This window comes from Lactuca saligna, chromosome 4 (genome assembly GCF_052625555.1).
Source record: "Lactuca saligna cultivar CGN05327 chromosome 4, ASM5262555v1, whole genome shotgun sequence".
Lineage (NCBI taxonomy): Eukaryota > Viridiplantae > Streptophyta > Magnoliopsida > Asterales > Asteraceae > Lactuca > Lactuca saligna.
In genome coordinates, this window is record NC_136420.1 from 218941119 (window position 1) to 218955377 (window position 14259).

The following is a 14259-nucleotide window of genomic DNA, read 5'->3' on the forward strand; positions in this document are numbered from 1 at the left end:
TGTCCAAGGTTGACCAGTTGTCGTCCAGGGGTATTTTGGTATTTAAGGATATATATGGAGTTGAGTGTTTTGGTGTTCAGTGGAGGACTTCGTGTTGGAGTTCAGAGCAGCGGGATCTTATCCTTTCAGCCGACAGTTCGAGGTGAGTTATCCTCACTATATCAATAGGGTCTACAGCACCAAGGCCGACCCTTTACCGGATGGAAATCCGGGTAGTTGTTTGTTATGGTATTGCATGATATGGGCCGGAAGGCATTATGATATGGGCTGGAAGGAATTATGCTATGGGTCGGAAGGCATTCTATGTTATGTGGATCGGAAGGTGATGGCCTGGAAAGGGGTATGTGTATAAGTAGTATTGTGACTGAGACGTAGAGTGATATATGCTCGTGATCGGCTAGGTCGGTATCCTGGTTAGGGTAATGATATGTTATGTGATCCGCTTGATCAATTTGTTGACTGCGAACTGTTATATGATTGAATGTATGTGTACAGGGTTGTTTAGACTGGAGTTTGACCCGATATGCATGGTTGTTCTATGTTATGTTATGTTATGTATGCTTTTTATGTTATGGGCCGGAAGGCAATATGTTATGGGCGGGAAGGCAATAGGTTATGGTCCGGAAGGCAATATGTTATGGGCCGGAAGGCAATATGTTACGGGCCGGAAGGCAATATGTTTTGGACCGGAAGGTCGTGGCCTGGAAGGGCGTATACGTGGTTGGTATTTTGGGGGTATCTCACTAAGCTTTCGGGATTACATTTGTGGTTTAATGTTTTTCAGGTTCTTCAGGAGACTGTGGCAAGGAAAAGGCGTGATCGTACCGTTCCTCGCATTTATGTTTTATGAAATGGACTTGGGAATACTCTGGTAAATAATGTATTGAAAACCTTTTTGTAATAATGTTATTAAAATGAATTGTTTTGAAAAGTTTAAATTATGTTGAAATTTTTGGTCGTTACAAGTTGGTATCAGAGCCTTGGTTTGAGTGAATTGGAGTAACACTCGTGTGACTCCAATCTCAAATCGAGGAGGGTTTTAAAAAGAGAAATTAAAATGGTTTTCAAATTAAGTAAAAGGAGGACGCGGAGGTACGATCAGCCGGAGCCAGTAAGTAACCCCAAATTATCATTCATGACATTTGTTTTATTGAGCTTTGATAGAAAAGACTGCTAGTGTTAGGCTAGGGATCTTCAGGATTTCATGATAATGTTGCCTGTTTTATGATGCCTGCTAGCCTAGGGTTTTCCTCTGTTGAGATTTCCAGTGTTCCTCTAGGAGTGAGGATCGAGCGCTTGCTATGAATAATTGTCGCTAGGGTGTTGTGGTAGTACTTCATACAAATATGGGTACGTGTGGAAGGTAGTATGGGCCCATACTACTGAAAGCACAGGACCCATACGCGTATCAGGGAAACCATGACCTCTAGGGTTGGGTTGAGAGTTGGTTCCCGGGATAGTGGGAAGAGTCTGAGGTTTTATGGTATATTTTCAGTATGGAGATTTCGAGGCATGCTGGGAGTGGATCCGGGTCAGGATCGGGTGCAGGAGAAGGAGTTGCGGACGGGTCAGTACTGCCCGAGGTTATCGATCAGATGAGTACGCACGAGTTGGATGCGAGGATTCGTGAGATCCTGCATGATGAGGTTGCTGCATTGTTCCAGGCCGAGCTGCCGGAACTGTTTGGGTCGATCAAGACCGCCATGGTGGAGTATTTCGATGAGCGCTATGCGGCTCTCATGGAGACGGCTGTCGCAGCGGCTACAGCGGCTGTAGCAGCGGCAGGGGGAGGAGCTAGTAGGGGTTTTTAGTATTGGGACTTCGATAATATGGAGCCTCCCACCATTGATGGAGTTCGGGATCCGATCATTGCTATGAGATGGTTATCAGACGTGGAGGGGTGTTTCTTCACATGTTCATGCCCTGCTGATCAGAGGGTGAGGTGTGCTTTGAACCTGTTAAGGCTCGGGGCAAAGGATTGGTGGAGATTGACCACGGGGTCATACTCGGATGCGCAAAGGGCTGCGATTTCATGGGATCAGTTCAGAGAGATGTTCAGCACTCGTTGTGTTCCGCGAGTCGAGAGGGAGAGGTTGGCTCAGGAGTTCCTGGAGCTGAAGCAGGATACGGAGTCGGTGACGGAAGTCACCAGGATGTTTACTGAGAGGGTGATGTTTTGCCCTGAGATCGCTTCGGAGCAGGCTCAGATGTCCCGATATCTGAGTATGCTAAAGAGGGACATCAAACAGTTTGTGTCTACGCAGAGGTGCAAGACCTCATTGGAGTTGCAGGAGGCCACCAGATGGCGTGAGATAGAGATTGAGTTGCAGTTGCATGAGCTGAGGCAAGCTCCGGTTCAGTCGCAGCCGGCGACGAAACGGTCTAAGACCGATGATTCCAGGATGGGAGATCAGGGCAGCCATGTTTGTGGAAAGTGTGGGAGGGGTCACGCCGGAGTTTTTCGGTCCGGTGGTGCATGCTGCAAGTGCGAAAAGGAGGGACACTGTGCGAGGGATTTTCGGCAGTCAGTGCCGGTTCGAGATTTGAGGTTATGTTATCATTGTCATCAGGTTGGGCACTTGAGGATCAACTGCCCACAGCTTGTTGCAGGACCGGTGCAGGCTCCAGCATCGGCCACGTTGAGGATCACAGGTGGAGGTCAGGGTGGAGCGGAGCCCCCAAGGGCCTAGGGTCGTGCTTTTAGCTTGCAGCGGAGGAGGTTCGAGCAGTACCGGATGCAGCTGCAGGTATGTTTCTTTCTTGTTGTCTTGTTTATTTTGATTATTGTGGAATATCGTTTATCTTCTAGTCTCGTTGGGTGGTTTTTGTTTTGGTATCCGTTGTTCCTTGAGGATTTGGCATGGGTATGGGTTAGTATTTCGGGTTTTCGCTGGTTATCTTTGTGAGGATTATTGGCTGGATGCGGCATTGGTTTGAATGTCGGGTAGCATCTGTAGTCTGAGGAATGAATATTTGAAGATTGGGTTCCTTTCGAGCGGGATGATCGGTGTGGAAATGTGTTTTGTGAAGATTGCTAGTGCTAGTGGGAAATCAGTTTGAGTGTAATGTGGGTTTTGTGCAAGGTTTACCTTGGGAGGTCGGTGATAGCGACCGGGGAGTTGGTAGTCAGTGCCTTAAGTGGGGGAGAATTGGAGAGTTCTCCGGAGGAATCGACGAGTATGAAAGGTTGTTTACCTTCATGGAATTCAATAGTGTCTCGGTCAGCCAAGGGGCATTGGTTGGTATGAGTAAATGGCAGACGTGCGGGGCGGGATGCAGACCAAGAGCTTGATTGTGTAGGGCCTGGGATCAGGCCGGGAGCGAGTATGTATGATGGAGATAGAGTTCAGAACCCCTAGGGGGCTAGAACAGTATGCATGGGAGGTTTTCCCGGAGAGGTAACTCGGAATGTTGATTGCTAGTTGAGCGGTCCGGATAGACTGAAGGCCAATGGGCGTACCAATCAGGCCGAAGGCTTGGTGAACGGCCCAGCTAGACTGTAGGCCATGGAGGGCGGTCCAGGTCTGCTAAAGGTTATGAGAGTGGTCCAGCTTGACTGAAGGCCTGGTAAGGCGGTCTAGTCATGCTGAAGACTCTGCATGTTTCGTTAGACCGGTACGAGGTAATGGATTGAGTATGTCGCGATATGATAGCGTTGCAAGGTCTGGCCCCGGATATGGATCGCAATCAGTGAAGGTGGTGCATGGTCTTGAGAGTCTTCTCGGGTGGATTCAGAGTCTGTATGGTGCATGGGATAGCGGTTACGCTATAAAGAGGTTATGTAGCGTTGGGTGAGCACCGTAGTACTTGTCGTGGTGAGACGGCAGTCGAGTGGTTTTCCTTGGTAAGGAAAAAGGGAGGAATGTAATTCCGAAGGGGAGTGCAAATTCACGAAAGTAAAAGTGGCAGTGTAGAGTTATGATTGGGGTGTTCCAACGGTGGTCATTGAGCAGGGTGTGCGGCGGCAGTTTGGGATGACATCATGAGGGGATGTATGTTGGGGTCATAGAAGGGAATTCGACGGCTGTAAAGACAAGAGGCTCGTAAGGGATGTAGATATGGAGTTTTGGATTTCCAGGTTGATTTCGGTAAAGGATTTGTGTATCAGTGGTTCATCCTGAAGGATGTTTTGAGGGTCGTCAGAGTGATGGGTTTCCTAACCCGAGGGTGCTAAATCTAGTTCAGCATGTGCATGCGATTACAAGAAGAGAACTCATGGGAGTTGCTCTGAAGAGTGTGTCTTTTTGTCAACATGGAATGGATAGAGTTGGACTCGGATCGGGAATCGGGTGGTGCATAGTTATTTATGGCTCTTATGGGTCGAGTGATGGTTGTGATTTGGAGCAGTGTTGCATCATGAGTGGTACCCAGTTGTTGTGTGTGATTATCAGGGGGTAAAGCCGGTCTCCGGTTTGAGGCGGTGGTCAGGACACCGCAAGGAAGGAGAAAGTGAGTTCGAGTTTCGATGGGTATGCCTTGTGGGACCTGGTCCGGTTAAGGCCAGGTGGCGTGTTGTGGAAGTATTTTTGAGATGAGTTGTCGTAGGCTTCGAGGACGAAGCCTAATTTAAGTGGGGGAGAATTGTAACATCCCGGAATAGCAAGAGTAGAGTTAAAGGACTAAAAGTGTAAATTTTGAAGGGCAACTCGGCGAGTCCATGGATGGACTCGGCGAGTAGGGTCGCGACTTTGGTCGCGAGTCAAGTGGCCTACTCGGGGAGTAGGTGCTGAGTGGAGAAAACCCAAAATCCGGGGAATGATCCCTATTTAAAGAACATTATATCCTCTCCCCAGCCTCTTTGATCCCCCTTGAAGTCCAGAAACCCTAGAAAGCGTGATTGAAGAAGATTGGAGTGCATTTGGAGCTTGGGGAGGTGTTTGTTGAAGAAATCTTGAAGGAGAAAAGGCTTGGATCAAAGGGCTTTGCTTGGATTCGAGTTTCATTGCAGTTGGGGCATTCTTTTGAGGTAATATCTCGTCCTTGTGCTATCACCCATATGGATTCATCATTTTGGGGTTTGTGGGGAGTATATCTTGGTATGTTTTGGAGTTTGGAGGTTAGATCTGAGGTTGCTACATCAGATCTGGAATATTGAAGGCCTAGAGTGCATTAAAGTTCCTGTGTTTGAGTGCTTAGTGAAGCCATCATGTCCCAAACCCTGGCTCTAAAGTGAATAAGGCCTAGATCTCTTTGGATTCACGTAAAGTTTGCCACTTTACGTGATGGATGGATTGTAGGAGGCTAGATCTATGTTTTGGATCAATTGAATGGCCTGGAATGCTTCTGTATGGATTCAGACCGGTGGTACTCAGCGAGTCACATTGGTGGACTCGACGAGTTGCTTGAAGATGAGTTGGAACTCGACGAGTTGGATGAACAACTCGGCGAGTAGGTTGAAGATAGCCTTAGACTCGGCGAGTCTGTTCTTGGACTCGGCGAGTCTTGTCGAAGAGTCCCAATATTTTTTGGTTGAGTCAAGAATCGGTGAGTCAAGGGATGACTCGGTGAGTTGGGTGCGAGTGGACTCAGAGTTGTTGGACTCGGCAAGTTAGGTCGCGGATTGAGGGAAGTCTTGAGCTTAGGGACTTGGCGAGTCATCGGGTTGACTCGGTGAGTAGAGTCAGTCAAAGGTTGACTTTGACTTTGTCCAAGGTTGACCAGTTGTCGTCCAGGGGTATTTTGGTATTTAAGGATATATATTGAGTTGAGTGTTTTGGTGTTCAGTGGAGGACTTCGTGTCGGAGTTCGGAGCAACGGGATCTTATCCTTTCAGCCGGCAGTTCGAGGTCAGTTATCCTCACTATATCGATAGGGTCTACGGCACCAAGGCCGACCCTTTACCGGATGGAAATCCGGGTAGTTGTTTGTTATGGTATTGCGTGCTATGGGCCAGAAGGCATTATGATATGGGCCGGAAGGCATTATGCTATGGGCCGGAAGGCATTGTATGTTATGTGGACCGGAAGGTCATGGCCTGGAAAGGCGTATGTGTGTAAGTAGTATTGTGACTGAGACGTAGAGTGATATATGCTCGTGATCGGCTAGGTCGATATCCTGGTTAGGGTAATGATATGTTATGTGATCCGCTTGATCGATTTGTTGACTGCGAACTGTTATATGATTGAATGTATGTGCACAGGGTTGTTTACACTGGAGTTTGACCGATATGCATGGCTGTTCTATGTTCTGTTATGTTATGTATGCTTTTTATGTTATGGGTCGGAAGGCAATATGTTATGGGCCGGAAGGCAATAGGTTATTGGCCGGAAGGCAATATGTTATGGGCGGGAAGGCAATATGTTACGGGCCGGAAGGTAATATGTTTTGGACCGGAACGTCGTGGCCTGGAAGGGCGTATACGTGGTTGGTATTTTGGGGGTATCTCACTAAGCTTTCGGGCTTACAGTTGTGGTTTAATGTTTTTCAGGTTCTTCAGGAGACTGTGGCAAGGCAAACGCGTGATCGTACCGTTCCTCGCGTTTATGTTTTATGAAATGGACTTGTGAATACTCTGATAAATAATGTATTGAAAACCTTTTTGTAATAATGTTATTAAAATGAATTGTTTTGAAAAGTTTAAATTATGTTGAAATTTTTGGTCGTTACATTGTTGCATTTAGTTTCATGTTTCAGCAAACACAGTGTTTTAGCAAACAAAGAATATATAATTTTATATTCCAAAAAACACAACATATGATTTCATATGTTACCTTGTATCAAAAAAAAGAAAGAAAAAGAAAATAGCAGATTAATGAAAAGAAAAAGGGAATAAGAAAAATCTTACCAATTCGATTTTGACATAAGAGTTGTGGCGGTATTACGACAGCAAGACCAATTTTCTGACCAAATTCCAGCAGAAAACATAAGATATCGACAGACAAGTACAAATTCCGCCATATCTTCAGCAATAGAGGCAAGGGATTGAAACAATTAGACAACAATAACGAATATGTCACAGGGGGGAAGAGAACAAAAAAGAAAAACAGAAAAGAAGAAGCTACCTAGTCGTGGTCGTCATCACAGGGAACTAAACTTTCGAAGTTGTTGGTGACGAGCTACTCGTCATCGGTGTCATGATGGTGGTCCGAAAAGATGGTTGTGGTGACGAGATGATAATTTGGTTTGGGTATCGGCAATGGAGCGGAAGGAAGGAAGATGAAATTGTGTGCTGCTACAAGTAGTGGGGCTATGGAAGATGATGGGTAGTTGAAGAAGAAGGTGGAGGAACTACCTTGATGGTTCGATTTCTCCACCGAGACAACAAAGAATGAAAAAAATTGAAGATGGCAATTGTAGGGTTTTTTTCTATAGGTTTTGACTTTGACATCCCATATTTAAAGGGATATTAAACATATTAATTATCTACCATAATTAAATATGTAAAGATTACTATAATACCCTTAAATGATTTATTTAATAATTTATTATTTCCTCAATTCTCATTGGTGCATACATGCATACAATAGTTGCTAGAAACATTTGAACCTAGCTCTCTCTCTCTCTCTCTCTCTCTCTATATATATATATATATATATATATATATATATATATATATATATATATATATATATATATATATATATATATATATATGCCTCGATCCAATATCTCTATGTCGTACATGCCGATGTTTCCGCCGTCGTCCGGGGTGCGACAAAAAACGATATACTTGGTCCCTCAATGATTTGTTGCCGACATCTAAAGTGTTTGGCAAGTCCGGACTAATTGATGTGTTCAATTAGTATTCTGAATTCATTCGTCATAAATCGGAAATCGATAAACAGAATTTTAGACTATGAGATTGGTTATAATCCATGTCTTATATATTCATACGATATCTTGTATGAAATCTCATCAAATCTACTTATGTGGGGGTAAAATTCGAAGTAACATATGAGTAGAAAGCTAATGTGATGGTGTGAGAGACAATGTCTTACTAGCTGGTAATGAAGTTAAATTATTGCGATCAATCCAAGCGGAGTTATAAGACCACCACTAGGGATGCAAACGAGCCAAGCTACTCACGAGCTACTTGAGATCGGATCGTTAAAAGCTCAACTCGAAATCGATTTTAAACGAGCCCGAGCCAAGCTCGAGCTTAATATTAAGCTCATTTATTAAACGAGCTCGAGCTCAAGCCTATGTCATTAAGCTTGATTAGGCTCGCGAGCCTAAACGAACCTTTATATAATTTAATTTAATATTATTTATATATATTAAAATAAAAACATATTAGGGGAGTTATGGATTTAGCGTATTATTAAACGAGCTTCTTAATGAGCTCGAGCCGAGTTTAAGCTTATTTAGACACATCAGATAAAAAACAAGTCGAGCTCGAGCCCAAGCCAAGCTTGTATGATTCTTTACAAGCTCGAGCCGAGCTCAGTACAAGGAAGCTCGAATCGAGCCGAGCTCGAGCTCGAGCCTCATATAACTTAAACGAGCTTGAGCCGAGCCTGGCTAGGCTCGGGCTCGGCTCGACTCGTTTACACCCCTAACCACCACCAGGGATAGATTCAAGGACGTCCCGGGATGCCCCTCAAATTTTCTTTGGTGGTGTAATTTTTTCAGGAAAATTCCGTTGAATTCTACAAGTATTCACATATTAAATAATCTGCAAAAGAATATGATTAAATTAATTATAGATCAAGTGGTTAGGCGCACATGTCTTCCAACCACTTTATCCAAAGTTCGACTCTTTCTTTTTCCTTTTTTTCTTAATTTTAACTTATAATCATTGTATCTTGCAAAGAATGGTGGTGTTCCATTTCAAATGATAATTTACATCTTTTTCCCTGAAAAATTCAGATTGTTTCATATTTACAATGGTTTTCAATTTATGTGTTATATAAGAAAATTATTTAAATAAATAGGGTATATAACATATATTGATATTACCTATTCTAGTTGGATACAAATTTTAATTCATTAAAATGATTTTCAAAATTCAATTTAAACCAAGGTTGTCAAGATCGGGATCCTACCTAGGATCGTTTTTGGGTTTGCAAAATCGGAATCGTAAGATCGGGATCGAAATCATAAGATCCCACAAAATAGAATATAATTCTAATTTATAATATTAATCATAAATAATATTTCAAACATATAATTTTTCGTTCAAAAGTTATAAAAATTTTAAAATATTAGTCATAAATCACAATAAAAATGATAAATGGTAGATTGGTAAAGGGTAAAAGACATAAAATGGTAAAAAAAAATTCATTTGAAAAATTTTTTTTTAAGGAAGGTAGGATCGGATCGGATCTTGATCTTACGATCCTACCTACGATTTTACGATCCTACCTGCGATCCTACCCAAAATACGATCCTTTTACGATCCGGATCGTTTTTCATACATAGGATCGTAGGATCATACGATCCTACGATCAGGATCGCGATTTTGACAACCATGATTTAAACCTATAGGAATTATTTTATATATACATTTCATGAGATTTGAGGTTAGCCAACAATTTGATTAAGGTTTAGGTTTAAAACCGAACCCGGAAAATCCAAATACCCCGTAAAAAAATTGGGCTACCCTAAAAAAAAAAATAAGGATAACCCTTTATTCTAATCCTAACTCAACCACTCACCACCACATAGCACATCGGTTATCTAGTGTCGGCTCTAACCTCGAAATAGACATAATAAAATTTCAAACCAGTTGTCACACACACACATATATATGTACAGATTAGAGAAATAGATTATATATACAGATTAAAGGTTTATATAAGATTGTTATGTAACTTCAGTCCAATTTTAAAACTGTCGAGTGTTTGAACCAATTTAGGACTAAAACCAGTTTCACTTGAGGAAACTATTTTAATCCACAAAAACAGAAAGAAAAAAAAAACCAACAAATTAAGTTAAATTCCCATAAAACAAAACCCCACATCAAGAGCAAACCGAGGCATCTCAATGATGTTTTCAAAGTTGGATAGATAAGCTTCTATAAAAAAAACTCCAAATTAGAAGTCAAGCAAAAAAAAAAAAAAGTAACAACCTAGACCTCTGGCTGGCTCATTAAATAGTAGCAAAATAAAAAGAAGTTACTCTCTCATGCAACAAGGTTGTCCTTAAGAGACAGGGAAGCAAGCTGAGCTGCTGGGGTGTTGGTGTTGGTGGTGTTGTTGACATTCCTCAACACATCCATGGCCTCAGACACCTTCGCTTTCAAAGCATCCGGCGACTCCAGCAAATGCAACACTTCCGTTTGGTCCATCTCCAAAAGCATTCCCGTCACTTTAGCTGCATTCTCAGGCTCCAACTGATCCACCAGTGGGTACAAACTCTCTCCCAGCATCTGTCCATTTTATTATAACAAATTACAGATTTGGTCCCTACACTTTACACAAAATTGCAACTTCAATCCGAATTTTAAAATAACATACCGTCCTTTGCTGTTCAGGAGGGGCATTAGCAAGGGAAGAAGCCAAAGCTGTAATCGGCATTGGCTGACCCATTGCCGCAGCAGCATCCCGAGGAAACATCCCACCACCACTGAGATCGTATGGGACAGGAAGCACTGGGAGATTAGAATCCGGTGCGTTGCGACCCGGGTAACGATACATACGTCCTCTTGGAAACATCTGAAATGGAATTACGTTACTGTTTGTTGATTTTTACCCATTTAGAAAATGATAAAGAATTAAATATTAAATACCTGCTGCTGCATCATGGGAAGAGGCTGCTGATTTTGTTGAACAGAGCCTGCAGCAGCACCACGCCTACCAGTGCCACCAAGGCATTGACCTTGTTGACCTTGTTGGGCAGCAACGGGCAGAAAGAAGTTTGACATTGGGGCCCCACCTGGCCTCATTCCAGGAACCAACTGTTGTTGGTAACCAAAACCCGCCTAAAATTTAAATAACAGAATCTTGATTCTTACTTTAGTGTATTTTATTTAATTTAAAAAAAAAAAAAAAAAAAAAGGGAAATAAGAGTAATTAAGATTTATAATTTTACCTGGTGAGGAAGCATAGCAGGAGGAGCCTGCCCGTAGAAAAGCTGCTGCCCGAGAGCGGGACCACCGGGAGGATACATGGGCATACGTGGGCCCATTGAGTTTGCCATTGCAACAGGTCTCATTTGTGAAAATTGTGCCTTTTAGAAAATAACCAAAAGAATAAATATTATATTACTTCATGAATAATTCATTCAAACAGTAGAGATATTATATTTATTACCTGTAACTTAGCCCTCCTCTCTTCTTTCCTTTGAGCAAGTGCAACATAAAGTGGTTTGTTGACAATCATTTTCCCATTCATCTCCCCAAGCTATACAAATTTTTTTAATCAAAAATAGTTTTTTTTTTTTTTTTTTGAATTATTTAAAAATAAACTATACATGATACTTACAGCTTGAGAAGCTTCTTCTGGAGTTGAAAAGGCCACAAATCCAGAGCCTCTGCTATTTCCATTGGGATCCAGCATAACCTATTAAACAGTGTAGAATGTATTAAATAAAAAATCAAAAGTGGAATCTTGTAAATTGTAATAGAAAGAATATATAATAAAGAAAGGAGAAAACAAACCTTGCATGAAGTGATTGTACCATATTCAGAAAACAGCTTCCTAAGCTTATCATCATCAATGGTGTCATCCAAATTCTTGACATACAAATTAAGACCTTGATACTTATCAGCAGCTTCCTTTACAGTTTGTTCAAATCGACTCTTCAACTCCATTTCTCTTTCTGATTTCTTCTGAGCTTTCCCAACATACCATTCTTTGTCATCAAACTTCTTCCCATTTAACCCCTCAACAGCATTAGCAGCATCATCAGCATTCTCAAAGTTGACAAACCCAAAACACTTTGATTTCCCATCACTATCTTTCATAACCACAGCACTTGTGATCATGCCATATTCACCAAAAGTCTTTTTTAAATCCTCATCAGTTGTGGATTCAGGGAGGTTTTTTACATAAACATTGTTGAACTTTGTTCTTGTTGAAGAAGAGTCGCGTTCTTGCTTCCGAAGAAAATGACCAACATAGACTTGTTTGTCATTCATCAGCATACCATTTAGCTTATCAATTGCACTTTGAGCAGCTTCTTCAGTGTCAAATTGAACAAATCCATAGCCTTTTGATTGGCCTATGGAGTCAGTAGCTATCTTGCATGAAAGAATGTTGCCAAAAGTTGAAAATGTATCGTGCAAAGCTTTGTTGTCAATTGTCTTGTCCAAATTCTGTATAAAAACGAAAGGATACATCGATTAATGGAAACAAAGTGTAATATTGAGAAATGGGAAAGAGCCCAAAAATGGAATAATAGAGAAACAGAAGAAGGGGTGAGTGAAACATTCAGCATTTTAGTATTTTACTGCTGTATCCCATGATTCTATACATAATGTATGGCTTAACACACACAAGAAAAAAGAAAGAATAAAATGCTTATAACTTCGTTATATGGTTTCTGTAAAAAGTTGAAATTAATGGTAATTGTTAGAACTTAGAAGTTGGAAAAGAAATGATGGAGAAGATGAATGATTGTTTACTTTAACATTCAGAAGAAAACCTAAAACAAGTTAATAAACCATTAGGATTTAGGCCTGGATCCCAAAAAGTCAAAAGTACAAAAAGTCAAACCAGCAATATGTAAAATTATTAATGGAATGTAGAAATTTACCTTGATAAAGATATTTGCAGTTCCACTTTTCCGAATGCTTGGATCCCTGTGAGAATACATGATCCGAATCGACTTTCCATTTACTGGAGTAAAGTTCAGAACACCAATAGCCCTTGCAGCTGCAATTGAGTAAACATAAAGTGTAAATGTAAAATTCTTAATATACAATCAAATGAAGTAAATCATACATTGATAGTGTATAAAACATAATCAGTTTGTTGTCATTTGCTTTCATATATGGCTCAAGGTAAAAGTCCATATGCAAAACTAATGAATCCCTTGATTTCAAGAACAGAAGGAAGAAGATTTTCAAACATTGTAATTCTCACTTTGTGGAATATCAGTCATCCAAGTTTGCATTTGTTTACCAAATGTTAAAATCATATAATGGTTGTTTTACAAGTGATACATACATGGTTGAAAATCTAATCCACTATTATACATAACAGGTCAAATCCTGATCTTATATAATCAAGTGAAAAGCACAAAAAAGTTCTGCAATTATGCAGGGGGTGTAGGATCACACAATTAGAATGGAAGACCATTCACCCTTAAACTATTCTATACTGGGTTTAAAATTACACGGATTGAAAACCAGAGATACAGACATGGAAATCCCCAACGTACCAAAGATGTAATTGATAATAAGAATTCCATATTAAACAAATTATACGTAAGAATTAGGAGGTGTAAAAGAAACGGTTACGTCGTGTTTGGCGAGTCTACGACAACAAACATCTGGTATTCAATGTTTTACAATTAGAGAAAATAATCTGATCAACATCAAATTAACAAATGCATGTGGATACTAACCATCATTAGGATTGCTAAAGTTGACGTAACCATAACCAAGGGATCGCCGAGTGCCCAAATCCCTACAAATCCTAACCGAAACAACTTGTCCAACCTGATTAAACATATCGTACAACTGCGAATCAGTCACACCAAACTCTAGATCCCCAACGTAAAGCGAAGTCGTCACAAAGGACTGGTTAGCACCCGCCACCGCTCCGCCAGCGATAGCCGTAGCGGCAACAACGCCTGCATTGATCGTCGCGCCTGTCGCAACATTTGATCCAGACACCGGAGGAGGCTGTACCTGAATCTGCGCCATTTTTTCTCTGTTTTTTTTCTTTTAACGCACTAAATTAATCGAAAACTAAAAGCTCAACAACACCGTAAACGCAAAATTATACGGATTTTTCAAATAAAAAAGGATAATTCGTCGGAGATCCGAGGTCGGAGATCAGCGTCGACGGAGATTGAAATTTCTGTGAGGAGGAAGTATTTTGTTTTTTCGGGAGGGCAGACGGAACTGCACTGCACCGACCATGGAGAAACTTCAGATATATATATATATATATATATATATATATATATATATATATATATATATATATATATATAGAGAGAGAGAGGAGAGAGAAAACCCTAGTTTCAGAGGGTGGGAGGGATAATCTCCACCGTTGGATCATCTGTGATGTGATTGTGTTTCTGGACACACGTGGCAGTTACGGTTAGATGGCCCAAAGTAAACGGTGGGGATGACTGGTCACGTGATTGAGGCATGATCTGTTTCACGTGTTTCTACTACAACACCATACAAGGTCTTCGTTAAGTATT

At 41.2% G+C, this 14259-nt stretch overlaps 1 protein-coding gene across 1 annotated transcript; it reads right to left on the reverse strand.

Annotated features, from left to right (window-relative positions):
* Positions 1 to 9855: 9855 nt before the first annotated feature.
* Positions 9856 to 13976, reverse strand: LOC145043333 (polyadenylate-binding protein 2-like). Its single transcript, XM_078991962.1, has 9 exons — positions 13450 to 13976; positions 12637 to 12755; positions 11540 to 12196; positions 11364 to 11441; positions 11193 to 11282; positions 10972 to 11109; positions 10670 to 10861; positions 10398 to 10595; positions 9856 to 10309 (listed from the first exon to the last, which is right to left on the reverse strand). The coding sequence occupies exons 1-9, from the start codon at positions 13748 to 13750 to the stop codon at positions 10064 to 10066; spliced, it is 2019 nt and encodes a 672-aa protein (XP_078848088.1). The 5' UTR covers positions 13751 to 13976; the 3' UTR covers positions 9856 to 10063.
* Between the last annotated feature and the right edge of the window lie 283 nt (positions 13977 to 14259).